The sequence below is a fragment of the Camelus dromedarius genome, chromosome X (genome assembly GCF_036321535.1).
Source record: "Camelus dromedarius isolate mCamDro1 chromosome X, mCamDro1.pat, whole genome shotgun sequence".
Taxonomy (NCBI): Eukaryota; Metazoa; Chordata; class Mammalia; order Artiodactyla; family Camelidae; genus Camelus; species Camelus dromedarius.
The window spans coordinates 21,470,827-21,488,447 of NC_087472.1; the positions used below are offsets into that span (position 1 = coordinate 21,470,827).

The window sequence follows — 17,621 nt, forward strand, 5'->3', positions numbered from 1 at the left end:
GGTGAATGCAACTAGCATCTACTGGGTAGAGACTGGGATGCTGTTCAACATCCTACAATGCACAGGATAGCCTCCTAAAACAGAGAATTATCTGAGCCAAAATGTCAATAATGACATACATATCTACCCTGATATAAGGTAATTTATTTAAACTTTTTTAAGCTTCCTCATATTTAAAATGGAAATAATATAGTGAACTCTCAATTATATGGTTGAAACTGACTATTTGGGCATTAACTCTGATTAGGGCTCAGCAAGTGAACCTGGATGTACACATGGGGAAGCAGGATTGTTAATTTTGCCTCTAGAAGTTTAGGAGTGGAGGAGGCAAACAGCCCTGTGGTTGAAGCAGGCCTGGAGGAAGTGGGCTACAATTCCTCCTGTTCGGCCTTTCCATCCTATACCAGTCCCCAGTCTAATCAGATATATTTAAGTTTGGTTTAATGTCAGAGAATAAGAAGAGTACATAGTTTCCTGGTAACTTGAGTTAGTTGCTGAGTCCTTCGGGAGACAGTGCCCCTTCCTCCTCTTTGTTTCCCATTAGTGACTCTAATGGCTAGGATTTCAGACCAAGTAGGAAGGAACACCATGGAAGTACATTAAAAGAGACAGCTTTCTTCCAATTGGTCCTTTCAGCATCTCACATAGCATACAAGGCAGCTAGCTATTCTTTTGAAACAGAATGCACCCTACAGGTAAGTGCATAGGATATTTACAATAACTAACACTCATATAACACTACGTACAAGGCACTATACCATCTAAGTGCTTTACCTTACTCATTGTAATCCTCACACAAACCATATGAGGTAGCTACTAATATCTTATTTCTACAGATAAGGAAATTTGGGCACTGAGAGGCTAAATAATTTGTCCAAGTTTGCACAGGTAACAAAGTGGAAGGGCCAATATTCAACCCAGGGTATCTTGCTCCAGTCTCTAGAGTCTATGCTATTAACCACCATACAAATCTGAGTCTCAAATAAGGAATATAGAAGGGACTTGGAGTACAATTTGTATTCCAAAGGGGAAACCTTGCTACAAAGGCAACTGCAGTTTTATGAATTGGGTGGGAAGGAAAATGCAGTTCAAATGCATAAAAGCAAGTCAGACTTTAAAGCGGAAGTTAATGCAACATAGTGGAATGAACATAGGCTGTGAAGTCAGGATTCTGGACCTAAATTCAGGCTTCTTAGATAACGGAATTTAGTTACCTTAGGCAGATGACTATAGTCGCTGATCCTCACTTCTTTTTGAAGGCCAAATTAACCAAATTTGCAAAATATCTTAAACAGCGGTTGGTACATAATAGCCACTTTATAAATGTTCAGTTGCATCCTTGCCTCCAACATTCTGCTCACATCTATTCTTTCCCAAAGGAGACTAGACAAATACATATTCTCCTTGGAATATCCTAATCTACAAAGAACCATACCCTAGGTGACACAGAGGACACAGTGGCCTAGACAATAGGGAGGGCTATAAATCCTCACTGTGCTTAGACTGGGAATATAGTTCTGCTACCTTTGAGTGTAAGTCTCCTTACTTCAAGATTAAGGATGATGTGGCAAACCCACCATCATGAGAGAAATTTAGTGTCACCAAATAAAACATTTTTAATAGAATAGATAGACAAGCTTACAAAACCCAGCAATGAGGGTAAATATTATATTCTGAAGCATTTGTTTGGCATTATATATACACATATGCAATATGATGATATACATACGTATATACACATATATTCTTATGTGCACCCATAAACATACATTCATACATAAATATACCTACACACACACACACACACATATATACAATAGGCCTTGATGTAAAATGCTACCTTTTGTGGTGAAAAAAAATCGAAAAGGACTACATTAGAGTTTGGGATTTGATTTTTATTTCTGACAGTTAGCATGTGTTCACAATGTGCCATTCAAAATCTCTCACAGAATGTCCCCTTTGTGAGCAGGGCCACAGAATTGTAAGGTGACTAGTTAACATTGCGGTAGGGCATAGGGCAGTCTGTGACCGTGAAAATACAAAGTGTTTCAGTAAAAAGAATCATATAGTTATTTCTTGGTGTCCTACTTGTCTATCACAGTACTCTGAATAGAGTACATAGTCAATAAATAACATTTGATTTGATTTTATGAAGCAATGCAATAACAGGTAAAGCACCACCTTGATGTTTTCACAACCATATCCTAGAGCAGCCACAGGAAAACTCTGGTGTGTGGCTCAATAAATTTTGCAAAAAACAAAAAAACAAAAAACAAAAAGAAAACAAAACCACTTCACTTTAATATTCTCTTCTGGAAGGGTCAATAATTGACAGACCAAGGATACACCCAAAATAGTGTCTCTAGATATCAGAATTTTGCCAGATTTTAACAGGACAAATAAATGTGGGCCAGAGGATACTAAAGTTAAGGGAATGTGCAACTAGTTAAATAACTAAAACAAAGGATACAATTTAACAAACTAATGTTGACCTAACATGGAATAATGTTAACCTAAAAGGAGATCAACAATATGCCAAAGAAGTTCTCTGGTCTCTGGCCTGTTTAATAATTTGCAGTCAAATGTTCTAATCCTGAGCTAACCCCCCTGGCCTGTTCAATAATTTGATTAGTGAATTCTCTGAAAATATGAATGGTATAGCTAGCAAATTGGTAGATGCCACAAATTTGGGTAGAGGAGAAAATGCTTTTGTTGACAAAAATCAGAATCACTATGGATTATCACAGGTTTGGCAAATGACAGGTGAAATGAATAACTGAATAGTTATGAATAACTATAGGGATAAGGGTAAGGTCCTGGATTTGGATTCAAAAAGCCAACTCTACAAGTACAGCATGAGAAAGACATAACTCAGCAACAATACATATTAATAAAAGAAAAGAAAAAGACTTGGACACTTTAGTTTAAAATGAATAAAAAGTGAGTTAGCCTTCAAAAAATGGATTACAATTTAGGTAATAATAATACAAGCATAGTATTTTAAAGATAGAAGTCAATAATCGTGTTCAGACCATACCTGAGTATGGTGTTCAGTTCTGTGAGCCATAATTTAATAATCTGTTTATATGAAAGCAGTCAAAATGATGAAAGAACTTGAAACCATTTTATATGAAGAATAATAGGTAAAGGAACTAGTAATGCGTAATCCGAAAAAAAGAAGCCAACAGAAGGATACCAGATTTGCAAACTCAAAAGAAGAAATGGGACTGTTGGGTGAAAGTTAACACATACGAGCTTTCATCTCAGTATAAGGAAAAACTTCACTTCCAGAGGATGAATGGATGGAATGGATGGAATGAGGGCGTAAACTATTCACTTGGACACTTGGAAACCAAATAATCACTTTAAGCAATGCTGCAAATAGGATTGAAGTATTGGAATGTTCTGATACCCAATGACCTTTAAGGTCCTTTCTAACTTCCAAAGTAAACACTTTAAAAAATAAGCATATATGCTATACATCCTTTTGTGGACTTAGGATAGTCCCTAAATAATAATTATGACTTTTTTTAAAAAATCATACTCCACAGGATTGCAAAACCTTATATTAAACCTTTTTACATGATACATATTAGCTGACACTGCTTTGGCATAAAGCAAATTTGAAACTTGTAGTAGAAGCATATATTTTAAGGAAAAAGTATAATAAATGCCATGATAAATTTCAAGTAGTTAGACGAAAACTCATATATCTCTCTGATGACTAACAGATTAAGGGAGACAAAATTTTAATCTGAATATTTTCAAAATATCTGTATAGTTACACTCAAATACATATTTAAAAAAAACTTAAAGGTATTACCGGTTTTTTTTTTTTTTACTTTTTACTTTAGTATTAGATAAATGGAACCTGAATCCCCAGTTGCAGACTGATTTGCAGGGAGCAAATCTGAGTTCACTATAGACAACCAGATGTTCTATTCGTTTAGTAGCCAGTAAACAGCACAATTATTTCAAATACTGCCCATTTTGGTAAACTGTTTTTTTAATTGTAAAGAAAAATCTGCTTAGGAACATTCCTAATAAGATAATAGTCTTTAGATTATTCAATCATTAAAACAACAAAAACAGTATGTAAATCACCAAAAAGTTGGATTAGCAAAGCATTGCTGAATTTCTATCATTTGTTTACAAATTGCCCTGAACAGGCTCTTTCTTGTCAGTTGTTTTGGCAGGCCACTTGTCAAAATAGAGAGTTTAAAAAAACACCTCGAAGAAAATGACTGGTTCCACTAATCATATCACTGATGGTATTAATCACTGTTACCACTGCTTCTGGGAAAACAGCTATATGGACACTAGGCAGTAAGGGATCCTTTAATATATCATAGCATAGTTTGGCATACCAAAGCAATATCATAACATGCAATCATCATGAAACTTAGGCACTTAAAATATTAGGTGATCAAAATAAAAATTTTATCCATGTGAGTGTACATATTTACATATAAATGAGTGATTGCCCAGAGTGACGTGTTTTGTGTTAGTTTAAAGCTACAGCTATAAATATTAAAAGTTAACCGAAATGGTAACAATAAATGAACACAAATATTCCAATATACATAGTTCTCTTATCTCAGTAAATCTTATGCATGTTTGCATTTTTTTTTAAAGGTAAAAACATAAAAGTAGTCCTACAACATCAGGTGTTGTAACTCATGCCATAGAGGATATATTTTCAAATATTTCTTCAGTCACTTTCTCATCATTATTGTTGGGCAGTATTAATTTTATTTTGACCTTATAACATGTCACAGAATATTACATGTACAAACAACAGGGATCAAAAGAAAATGAATGTTATGTGCATTTGTAAAATGCCAGGGCAGATAAAGTCATTTGATTATTTGGTCACCTTGTCTCTGGCCAGGAGAAGCTATGACTTTAAGCTTCAGAGAAAAATTGATCTCTCACATGAGAGATCTCTCTCTCTCACACACACACACACACACACACACAATTATAAATTATTTCAATCAAACATAAAATACTCAATGTGTAAAACTAAACTGCAGGCAGAAGAAAAGGTGAGTTACTCTAATCTAGTAACGGATACTATATATTTCTTTTAAAAGTGAGGAATAAAACAAAGAGCCATGTCATGAAAATATTTTTTCCAAAAAACAGTATGTTTTTCTTTTCAAAGTATCTTAGCTCAAAGCAGTTTCATAAAACACTCTATTTTTCCCAGGGACAGAATGTGATTATATGTGAATTATTCTTTGCTAGTGTTTTAGCTGGTCATATAACTAATTATTACGAGGAAATCAAATCAATATGTTCACTTTGCTTTTCTTATAAAGGCAAAAGGATGTCCAATTTGAATCACTGCCAAGTTGTCATTTTTTTTCAGAGAAACCTCAGAGCATATCCTTCACTTTCAGTGTTATGACAAATCTTCTTATAACAAATCAAGAGAAAAGTGGCTTTTTTTCAGTTGAGACTTGCTTCTACATGTCTAAATGTGGAACTATCCACGGGCATGACAAACTCCATAAAAAAACAGCTGACGGTCTTAGACACGTGTGTGTGTCTTAGACCTTTGTGTGTGTGGTTTTAAAGAATCAGCTTATTACTTCAAAGTTCTGTCACTATATATCTCTCTTACGAGATTAACAGGTTTCCACATTTTCATAATAAATTTTTAATTTATTCTTTTAATTATTTTTCCAATGAAACCTATGATCCATTTATTCTGCAATGAGAAATAGTATTGGGGTGTATGGTTCACTGAATGCAGAATATGACTTGTATTCAATGAAAAGTAAGCTAAGAACTCAATGCACATATCAAACAGTATGGAGCCTTCATAAATGCGGAAAGTTTTATCTTTTAATTTTTCAGTTTCCTAAAATTTTAATTTTGACTATACATGTAAAATATGCTCATTGTAAAACTTGAAAATAGCAACATTTTAAAGAAAGTATCTCTTGAAATCCTTCCACCAGAGATCAACAACATTTAGTATTTTGTTCACATTCTATTCATATTTCTATATATCCACATACATACCTATTTAAAAGAAAGTACAGTAAATGAGAAAGAAAACTAAAGTAAGAACAGTGAGCTAGTTGGAAGTTTTCACACAATTTTAAACATGAATAAAAGACTGTGAGTTTTTATCAGTACTGGTGGTAGGCAGCTTTTAACATGTTTCCCAGAATCCCTGTCTCCTGCAGTTCACAGTCTCATGTAATCCCCTCCCCTCCATTGGGGGCTTGACCAAATAACTTGCTTCTAAAAAACGAAATACACCAAAAGTGATGAGATGTCCCTTCTGTAACTAGGCTACAAAACACTTCCATCTTTTCAGCCATCTCTCTCCCACTCTCACTCTCTCATGTTTTTGCTCTTTTTGCATGTTTGTTCTGGTGGAAGCTGGAGCAGTTCACATGGCAAGGGACTGAGGATGGCCTTTAGCCAACCACCGGCAAGGAACTAAAGCCCTCATGCCAATAACCCTCGAAGAACTGAATCCTACTGCATTAGTTTCCTATTGCTGCTATGACAAATTACCACAAAGTTAGCAGTTTAAAACAACACAAATTTATTATCTTACAGTTCTGGAAATGAGAACTTCGAAATGAATTTCACCAGGCTAAACTCAAGGTATCAACAGTGCTGCATTCCTTTCTGGAGATTCCAGAGAAGAATTCATTTCCTTGCCTATTCCAGTTTCTAGAGGCTAACTGAGACTGAGCAGAACCCTGTGGAGCCCTCCTGGGTACAAAAGCCCTTCCGTGTCCCCATTTCTTGTTTGTAGGAAAAGGATTTTCAGTCTCCTAGGCCTTCCCTTAGTTCCAAAGGACAGATTCAAGCAGTTACTAATTAGAGCAGTGAAAGAATGCAGAAACAAAGGAAAGGCAGTCAAGAAACAACAGTGCAGTGATTGGGCAGGGTCCTGGTTTCTCCTCAAGGGATACCCACAACAATATATCTCTGAGTTCCTCCATTCAGGTGGACTATGGTAATTTCAGGCTGAGCACAAGCATGTGGACCCCAGACTGGTTGGAACCAGAAGGCTGATGACTGAGATTCCTGGAACCCCAACCCTGTTACCTCCCCACCAACCAATCAGAGGAAGGTCACACACCCTGCAGCCCTCCCCGCAAACTTTGCTTATAAAAACACTTCCCTGAAAAACAGGGTCGGGTCTTTTGAGCACAAGCTGGCCAGTCTCCTTGCTCAGCCCCAAAATAAATCTTTCTCTGCTCCAAACACCAATGTTTTGGTTTGTTTGGCCTCGCCATGTGCTGAGCACACAAACCTGGCTTCAACAACATAACCATATTCTTTGGCTCACACCCCACCGTTTCTATTTTCAAAGCCGTTCAGCAATAGCCAGCTGTGTCTTTCTCACATTGCACCACTCTCACACTGGTTTCTCTTCTGCCTCTCATTTCCACCTTTAACGCCCCTTGTGATTACACTGGGCTCACTCAGGTAATCCAGGATGATCTCCCTATCTTAAGGTCAACTGATTAAGAACCTTAATTTCTATCTGCAACTTTAATTCCCCTTTGTCATGTAACATAACATATTCACATGTTCCAGGGATTAGGACACAGGCTTCTTCAGGGAACCATTATTCTGTCTACCACATCTGCCCATAACCAAGTAAGAGAGCTTAAAAGTGAATCTTTCACTGTGGAGCCTTCATATAAGCCTCTAACCCTGGCTGACACTTTGAGTGCAGCTTTATAAGAGACTGTGAAGCAGGGGACCTAGCTAAACCATACCCAGATTCCTGCCCCACAGAAACTGTGAGATAATAAATGTATGTTGCTTTAAACTGTGAAATTCTGGGTGATTTGTTACACAGCAATAGGCAACTAATACAGTACTTAAAACTAAAGTATTGTTTTTATTTGCACATTTTCCCTAGATTTTATTTTGGTATCCTTTTAATTAAAAATAAATGTACTCCATTGATTTCAAGTTGTGAAAATTACAGGTTACATTTAAGTTACCCTAACCAATAGCTAAAATGATCAATTATGATAGTATTTGTAATGAAAAGCTCCAATTTGCTACACTCACACAGTAATTCTATTACATCAACAATACAAATCACTCTTCTTTTAGCTACAGACTGATTCTCAAAATATGATTACAGCATACAAAGATGATCAGTCAGAAGAAAAGGCATGGTGGCCCAGCTACATCACAGTACTCGTAATTATAAAGAAATTGTGGCACATTCAACTAAAATTTTAGCTGCTAGAATCAAATTAATGTGTTGCTAGTTAAATGTTTTCTTCTTCAGAAATTAAGAATGCTTCCTCTTCTTTGTAAAACAAGGGGCACCAAGAGATGAAATTACTTCTAAAAACTGAAAAGTTAATTTATCTTTTATAGCTTTTGTTATATTCAATGGATTATATCTATACCAATTCATCTATAACTTATTCACTCAAACTATGGAGAAAACAAGGTAGACTAGAACTCAAGACTTGGTTTCTTTGGCACTATGTTCCCTCAGCCAAATGAACAATCTTTTTAAAAACCATCATGAATATTAGCAGAAACTCTGCCTCTCATTAGCAAGAAAGTTAAAATTGCACATTTCCATATGCTTATATTTTACTTGGTAACTATTCAGAAAGAGTGCCTGTTTAATTCCAATCAGTTAGGTTTGTTACTTTGAGTAAACAAAAAATATCATACTTTTATAAACTGAAGCCAGTACTGTTCTAAAGTGCACTTTCATATATTACTTCATTTAGTTCTCACAACATTGCTATTCAGCAGGTATTATTATTCCCATTTTTTAAATGGGAAAACTGAGGCACAGAAATGATAAGCAACTTGCTTAGTATTACACAGCTAACAATTGCCAGTGCTGAGATTCGAAATCTAGTTTACCCCCTATACTAGAAAAGAGCTCTAAGAGCTTTGAGAGTTTTAATTGTCCTTAAATTCAGAGGTCTAGGTAGAAAAAAAAAAAACTATATGTAGGAGTCTTATGTATTGAACTGTGACCCTAAAAATCCATATGATGAAGTACTAAAATCCAGTACCTCAAACTGTGACCTTACTTAGAAACAGGGTCACTGCAGATACAACTAAAGATGAGGTCATTAGGGTAGGCCCTAATCCAATACCACTGGTGTCTTTACAAAAAAACGGAAATATGGACAGAGACAGAGACACACACAGAAGGAAGATGAATTAAAGAAGAACTTGTGGAAGATGGCCATATACAAGCTAAGGAGAAAGGCCTGGAACTGATCCTTCCTGCACATCCCTCACAGCCCAACCCTGCTAACACCTTGATTTTGAACTTCCAGTCTCCAGAACTGCAAGAAATCAAGCTGCTTTTTGAAGACCACACAAAAACAACAGATTGGAGCTTCGAGATGTTGGAAAAGCTCTGCTGAACTATGTTTCCTTCCAAAAGTTCCAGAAAACTAATTTCATTTAAAAATAAGTACAGAAAATAACAGAAGAAAAATTCCAAAGTTACTATAAAAGCGAATACAAGTTGAACTTCAAAAAATAAATAAATAAATAAAAATAAAAGAGAATACAGAGCAGAATGCCATCTTTCCTCTCAGTGTGGGTTTGTCCTGGAAGGGAGCTTGGGCTACAGATTTGAGAGTTCATAATGCCTAGATGATGCAAACCCGTCCACCTTATCACATGTCATCTACACACATTCCAGTTCTTCTCGCTTTTCTCAAACTGGTCCACTGTGTTTTCTAGTAAGTACTTGGTAAAGTACTTCAGTTCGCAGAGTGTTTTAGGGTTTTCCTATTTTCTGGTGTGTCAGATGATGCATTGTTTCTCTACGCTTACTCCCTCACAAATTGCTCAGGTTTTGTAACTGTGAGTTGCCCCAGTCTCTCGTAGTTAGGGCTCATGGGAATATATTATCACATACTTTTTTGTATACGCTGTCCACGAATTAATATTAGTATGTTAGTATTAATATAACGCATGCACAGTTCACTCACCCGTGCTGGCCTTGGCGGTCCCGGCCCTGCACAGCCTCCGGGCCTCAGCGCAGTCCCCAATACCTGGCCACTGGACTCCTGGGAAGAGGCGCCACACGGTGGCTCTGAGGAGGGGAGCGAGACATCGATGAGGATAGAGTTTGCTTGATATAAGTGATGTGAGACAGACTCCTTAAGGACAAACGAGTCTGGGACAACAGGCCTCCGGAATCCGCCGCACCGGGGCGTGTCTCATCCTGGTACTCCCCTGCCAGCTCTCGTAGAACTCCCGAGATCCCGCGAGATCCCGCATGATCCCACGAGATTTGGCTTCCTCCGTGGCCGCACCTTGAGCGTGTTTCAGCCTTCCTCTGAGTCACCTGTGGCAGTCGGCGCATCTATACCCATCCTCTCCCTGCTCCTCCATCTGTAACCACATTTACACCTCCACACACCCATAAAGCCACAAAGTATACTCTCCGGGCTCCAACTGTACCATTTTTACCTTTCTAGGAAACCCCACACTCCAACCACCCGGACCAGACCCTGGCCCTCCCCCCCGGCCCGCAGGCGAACCCTATGGTGTTCAAAAGAGAACATAGAACATTTCGTGATGAACTTGTAAAGGGGCCAGCTTCTCCATCTCAGGATGCTGGCAGTTGGGCTGGATCCGAAAGAGAAAGCAACACCCTGTATCTGTTCTTCAGGGGAGAGGCTCAAGGTAAAGGCAGCAGTCTCCTGGAATGAATTCTAGACACCTCGATACTGCTGGCAGAAACAAGTGGCCCCAAGGCTGTACAATGGAACGGGTGCATTCGGGTTGCTTTGGCCTTGTACCTTGGGGCCCCGGGGTTCCGGGCCAGAGGCCCACGTCACTGCCCCAGGGCCGTCAGCCTCCTGGAAGGAGAGACTTGTGCCCCTTGCGTGTGCAGTTCACTCCCCTGTCCTGGTCTTGGGCAGTCCTGTCCCTGCACAGCTTCTGAGCCAGAGCTCTGTCCTGGACACCTGACAAGGGCCCTGATCGGGGCGGCGCTGCACGGTGTTTCCTTGTAGGAGGGGAAGCATCGAGGAGGATTGAGGTTTGCTTAATAGGTGGCATGAGCCAGACTCTTTAGAGTTTGGGACAAGGGGTCTCCAACATTGGGGAACCCAGGTGTAAAAGAAAAAATAAATGATGAGTATGTTAACTTAAAATTAGGCTATAGATATAAAGTTTCAGTTATGCAAGATGAAAAAGTTCTAGAGATCCACTGTAGAACGTTATTCTTATAGTTAACAGTATAGTTAAATTTTACAGTTAAAATTTTGTTAAGAGGGTAGATCTCATTTTTTCACCATGATAAAAAATAAGGCTATAAAACATGTGCAATTCCATATAAAGGATGTTTTTGAAAACCTATCATGCCGATCTGTGCGTGTGCACAGATATGAAATTTAATACATAAAAATAAAAACAGTGGTACTTCTAGTGGTGGTTGAACCTTTTTTTACTTTTTCTGTTTTCTAATTTTTCTAAAGTGAAATTAAGCTACATTTATAATCAGAGATGTACTCAGGAAATTGATTTATCTTATTTCAGATCTCCTTGGTTCTCTCATATTTCTGAAATCAAAGAAGATAGAACTCCTGTCCAGGATCAGACATCTCCTTCATTTGGAGCACGGTTGCATCCTAGGAATCATTTCTCACTACTTTTCATCATTCCAGTCCCATAGTCTTTATCAGGTACAATTCTCTCATCCCTAAGGGATCTTAAGGAATGTTGAGCACTTTGTTCCTGTCCCTTCTGCCACTGAAGCTGCTGCCACCTCTTACCTACCACAGGGACTTTTTCCATAACCCACACCTGCTGACATGTGATCAGTAGATGCTCTCACAGGAAGTGCTCTTATTTGAGGCCCTTCTGATTCTGCTTTTGCTAGTGGGAGTAGAAGCAGTTAAATAATAGATGGTATATTAACTGTGGAACTGGGAATGGGAATTTGAAGGCACTGCTCCAGTATAGGGTCCAGGAGCAGGTATGCAGTGATAGAATGGGTGAGGAGGTGGAGTGGAGGAGAATATTGCTATGATCCTTCACTTTCTCCACACAGAATTTTGCCTCTCTTGCTATGAAGCTCCCAAAGGATCTAAAAGGCCTCTTCCCAACTCCCCTGCACTCTCCTGCTCAGAGAAATACCCATATCCCTCCTCTAACACCACCATCTTCATAAGTGCCTGTGAGGGAGCAGCACCAGGCCCAGCCCTAGCATCAATAAAGGCAGCAGGGGCTGCCAGGGCCAGTTCTTTCCTCCTTTTCTCCACCACTATTTGTACTTTTCCTCTGCTGCATCAGCACTGAATTTACATCCAGCAGGAAAAATAACAGCACATGCCAATCTTGGAAGATGTACAGAGGACATTAGGATCTACAAAATAATTACAGTCTCTCCTCTCCTACCCCTCAAACAGTTACGTGTTTATTCCCCCAACAGCCCTCTTCTTTCCTGCATTCCTATCCCAGGTAACCAAGGCTCTCACTGTTCAACTTATTTCTGAGAGAAGAGATTTCTGGTATGACAGGGTCATTTTTGTTGTCCACCCCCTCATCTCACCATACCCATTACAAGAAGGTGGCCAGATCTTTGCTCCCCTTACCCCAGGGGAGGTTTATGCTGCCAACCTGTATTTGGTTTTCTATAATCCTGACCACTTTGACCAAATTATGCTAAGGGAAAGAGGAGTAACTCAGGGAACAGAAAGAAATAGGAGAATACTGCTTATGATACCTAAGTACTCCTTACTCCCTGCCAGGACCCCAGGGAGAATGCAGAGCCCCAGAGGGAAATGGCTGCATGGTGCAGGTAGGGAGACTGGGCCCTAAGTATCAGGGCTTCCAGCACTGGCAGACCCCCTCCAACCCCCCCCCCCCCCGGAGAAGCACACATGCCCACCCTCAAGGGACAATGTAGACTTGAATATTGAGAGTACCAGGGATAATCACAATGGATTGAAAGCCCCATAGAAGGCCCTTCCCGCTCCCATTCTTGGCTAACTGACAAGAGGCGGGGCCTTTCAATAGTAAATGAGATTGAACTCTCCTTCACCTCAAAGGGATGGAGGGAAGAGGCAGATTTAAACTGCCGCTTCTGAGCAAACCTGCCCCCAGACACACACTACACAGGAGACACAGCAGGTAAGTGCACACTCTTTATTACTATTAAGAGTCAGAAAACCTCTGACAAAGGTGGAGCTTGGTAAACTGGGATCTCCTGGGGGAACTGAAGGACACCGTTTGTTCAGACTGGAAGCTGATCTAACTTGCCATCCCCTGGGCTCCACCCTGGCTTCCCCTGGCTTGCAGCAACTGCCTCAGGGGAGCAGAGCCTGCAGAGAACACACCAAGTGGAAGAGAAGGGCCCAGGGGCATTCTCAAGAGTGTCCCAGTCCAGTTCTATTTTTAATCCAATTAGACTTCCCAAGAGAATTGCAATGTCTGTCCTTGGAATTCATTTTGTTCTTCATCCACGCTTGACTGTAAAGGGACTTCGGATGGAGACAGCCATGACTGAGGGCTCCAGTGTGTAGCCAACACTCCCCCAAGTATTGTCCTTCTTTAAGACAGTCACTCAGTGGTCTTTCAGGCAAACAGAAAACTAGCTGTCCCTCTCAAGAGAGGAAATCAGAAGAGTATGAGAAAAGTCCTGCCTGCACTTTTGTGAGGCCACTTTCCCGACCTCTTTGCCAGTACTCATTTGTCTCACCTGGGACTAATGAGATAAGCAGTTCAGCAATTAATTACCTCCATGAAAGTCTCTTTGACGTTGCTCCCGGAACTGCAGCGATATCTGGATATCATGTCAATTAGATTTACCTGAAGACCACATTACATGCAAGACAAAGAAGTCACCTCCGATCCATAATGTATCTCAAATTATGCTCTCTCCTATCATCTAACCAAAGTCACCAAAAAGAGTTATGTGTGCACCAGATAATACTATATAATTCTAGCTCCTATCATACACTAGGCAATCAATAACTATGTTTAATTAATTAACTGAAATACATCAAAATTGCTGTCATTTATAGAATTTAACATTGTACCCCACCACCCTGCCACACCAACACTTCTGAATTAATTTCTTGTCCCAAGAGAGAAATTAAATCCTAACAAAACTATTTTGCCCCTCTTCTCCCCCTGAGTGCCAAAGCATCTCTTCTTCCCTGACTTCTCACTCTGCTTGGCTCTAGCCAGTGGGGGTAGGGGTTCTCACTGAGATGCAGGTCAGTCAGAAACAGGGAGTTATTTCTTTAGGCTCTTGGGAGATCTTCTAATGTGATAGATAGGTTCAGATTCTTCAGCAACAAGCAAATTCTGTGCGGGCTCAGAGACACAAAAACAGACCCTCACCTATGGAACTTAAAAACAAGAAGTAAACATGAACACTGCAGTACTTTACAAAGGAACAATAGCATTTTCGAGGAAAAGCAGTACTCCTAAAATTCAATATAGCTTATAACTCTAAAAACACATGGCTGTTCTCAGCCAAAGATATGGCATTTTTAGGAAAAGAAGGTTAATAAGAAGACAGACAGGAGTGAAAAAAGTCTTCATGACTTCAGCTTCTCCAGGGCATCAACCAGTCAGCATCAGCCATCCAGAATCCAGCACCTGCAAACTTACATACAATTAGGAGAAAGCTTTTATTTTATTTTATTTTATTTTATTTTATTTTATTTTATTTTATTTTATTTTATTTTATTTTATTTTATTTGTGAAAGCCCCTATTTTAAAAGTGTGATACTCAAAGTAGTCTACTTTGTTAAAATAAATGTATGAAATAAGAATATAAATATGTATTATATATATATGTGTGTGTGTGTGTGTACTCAAAATAATTAAAAAAGTGCTTAGCTTGGGTAATGGCATAATGCATTATTTTAATTTTCTATATTATAATTTTGGTTTTCAAATTTTCTGTGAAGTAAATGAGTTACTTTTTCATCAAAAGGAGGGAGTGTGGTCTTAAGAAATTGGTTTTTCTTTGGAGTGTTTCCACTCTTACTTACCTTCCTGAAATTAGTGAGTTTGTCCTGGGTCCAGGCTTTCACTCTCAACTGCCACGCAGACGTTCTTGCATTTATAGCAGGTCTTGCGCCAGGGGAAATTCATCCCTTTACAGGACAGGCACTCCCAATTCTTTGCTCTGAAGCGTGAGGCAGACTTCTTTCCCCGATGCTGGGAACCCGAGGCTTTTTTCCCTTTTGGTTGCTTGGCCTTCTGCTCTTGAGACTCCTGTTTCTTTGGGCTTTTTCTCACACCACAGCTTGTGCTGCCTCTCAGGGGAGATGTCCCCTGGGGCCTCTCTGGACCTTCTTTGCTGTGGCTTTTGCTGTTCCCTGAGGGATACATCTCCTGGGGCATCACTGGACATTTGTTCTGGCCGTGGCTCCTGCTTTCTCCAAGGGGGGCTGTCCCCTGGGGCTTCTCAGGTTCTTCTTCCTGGCTGTGGCTTCTTCTGTCCCCCAGGGAGGTCATCCCCTGAGGACACACAGGACCTTCCTCTTGGCTGTGGCTTCTGCTGTCCTCCAGGGGATATTCACCCTGGAGGTTCTCAGGATATTCCTCCTGGCCATAGCAACTCTGGTCACACAGTGGGGCCATCTTTTCCTGGACCCCCACTGCAGCCCACGGGCCAGGTGGGTAGATCCCCGAAGTAAGCATCTGGGTTGCCGCTGCCGCTGACGCTGTTGCTGTTGTGGCTGCTTCTGCTTCCATAACTGCTGAGGGTAGTAGAGGTGTCGAATATGGGAAGCCCATTTGGAATGGCACATGGAATGGATGTGGCACCGGCACTGGCAGAGGAGGCTGCATGGCCTGGGCCCAGGGGCTCTGGGGTCCAGGCACATAAAGCACAGCTGCCGGGGCTGCCACCTGGGCCTCTGACTGTGGCACGCTTTGTGCCCCCATAGTCATCATCTTGCCCTGTTTCTCTGCATCCATGGGCCACGCTGTGGCCCCAAGCTGCTCAGCTGGAGGCACAGGCACCGGCACTGTATCATGAGCCGGTGGGGCGACCTGGGCGGATCTCTCGACCTGGAGCAGTTGCACACGCAACATATCGCGCTCATCCATCACCTGCTGTAGGGCGACCCGTGCGCATCGTAGCTGCACGGCTGCCTCCTCGCGCTCCGCGCGCAGGCGCTGTAGCTCGGAGGCCAGAGCCCAGGAAGCCGCCTCGCGCTCCTCCACCTGGTCCTGCAGCCGCTGGACCTGGCGGGCCTCCTGCTCCCGCTGCCTCGCCCCCACGCGCACGCTCAGGGCCAGCGCGCTCCAGACACAGGCCCTTTTGAGGGGGCGCGGCACCTGCGAGTCAGCCACGACCACCCGGAGCCGATCCTCCACCTCATTCCAGGGCCGCGAGCGGAAGGTCACGTAGAAATCGGGGCCACCCCCATTCATGAGAACCTCATTGTTGATGAACCTGATCACCTCGTTGTGGCGGAACCCACTGGCGTGGTCCCCAAAGTCCAAGGCCATGGCCGCTGCGGCCTAGTCAACCGACCGCCTCACGGGAGACGCCGCCCTCGCGGCCGCTCCGCCAGTAAAGGCTGCGGCGGCCACCGAGCCCGCTCCTCACCTCCCGGCTCAGTCCTCTTTCGGTCCTACGTCAGTCCTGGCCGCCTCCTTGCCTCTTGCCTCCCTCACGCTCCAACTTTCCTCACAGAGAGTAAAGAAGATGCCCTCACCACGCCAACCCCAACTGGGCTGACGGCAGTGTGACGCGTCACGGGGAGCGCCAAGTCACCTCGCAAGGCCTGCTGGGACCCGCTTTCCTGAAGAGCACCCCCTTGGGGGCCAGCGGACCGGAAGCTATATTATGTAATACAGCAAGCCCAGATGTGGCGGCGAGGGTGGGGGCTGGGCGGGGGCTGGGCGGGGGAGGAGGGAGGGGTTGTGCAGGCAGCCCGGCGCAGGCGCGCGCAGTGGGGCGGGCACAGTGACGGGCACAGCAGATTGCTTGCAGACACTAATAGTTGCTAGTCACACACCTAGGGGCTGCACCAACACACACACTCCTGCTCTAGAAGGAAGAATGAGTCAGAGAAGATCAGAGGACTTCTGAGAGAGGGAGGGCATTGAACTGGAGGAGACTGGAGCTGCAAGACACTTAGTTTAGGGAGGTACCTAGGGTGCAAGCCTGGGATCTATCAGAACCCAGAAAAGAGGCAAGACAGTGTTGAGAGAGACTTGAGAGAGAAGGCTATGCTTAAACTACTGATGTGGGGAAGGTGATGAGGCTGTATGTTGGAGAAGCAGTGGGAACCAGGTAAAGGAAACCAGAATATGGCACCCCAAAATATGCTACTTTGGCATATTTATTACTTTGAATTAAAATTACTTAAGAAGCAGCCAGTGCAAGAAGGAAGCCCTGACCGCTCTTTGTCCTCCTAAAAGCAAAAAATAAATATCCCATGTGAAAGGTACCCTCCCTGTACCAACAGGGTATAAGGCATCCTTATCAGTGACTACCTGTAAAAATAAATAAATAAATAAAATAAATAGTTTAGCCAGCAAAATTGAGTTTGTTCAGGAATAGCAGAGGAATTAAATTTAGGACATGCAAACTATGGCAAACCATAAGCAAGCAGAGAACAAAGAAGTGGAGTGATCTTTTATAGAGG

General features: G+C 41.7%; 1 protein-coding gene across 1 annotated transcript; it reads right to left on the minus strand.

Moving 5' to 3' along the window:
* Positions 1-15,015: 15,015 nt before the first annotated feature.
* On the minus strand, positions 15,016-16,476 carry LOC116150727 (testis-expressed protein 13D). Its single transcript, XM_064483158.1, has one exon. It carries the CDS (start codon positions 16,474-16,476, stop codon positions 15,016-15,018), a length of 1,461 nt encoding a protein of 486 aa, XP_064339228.1.
* Positions 16,477-17,621: the final 1,145 nt, after the last annotated feature.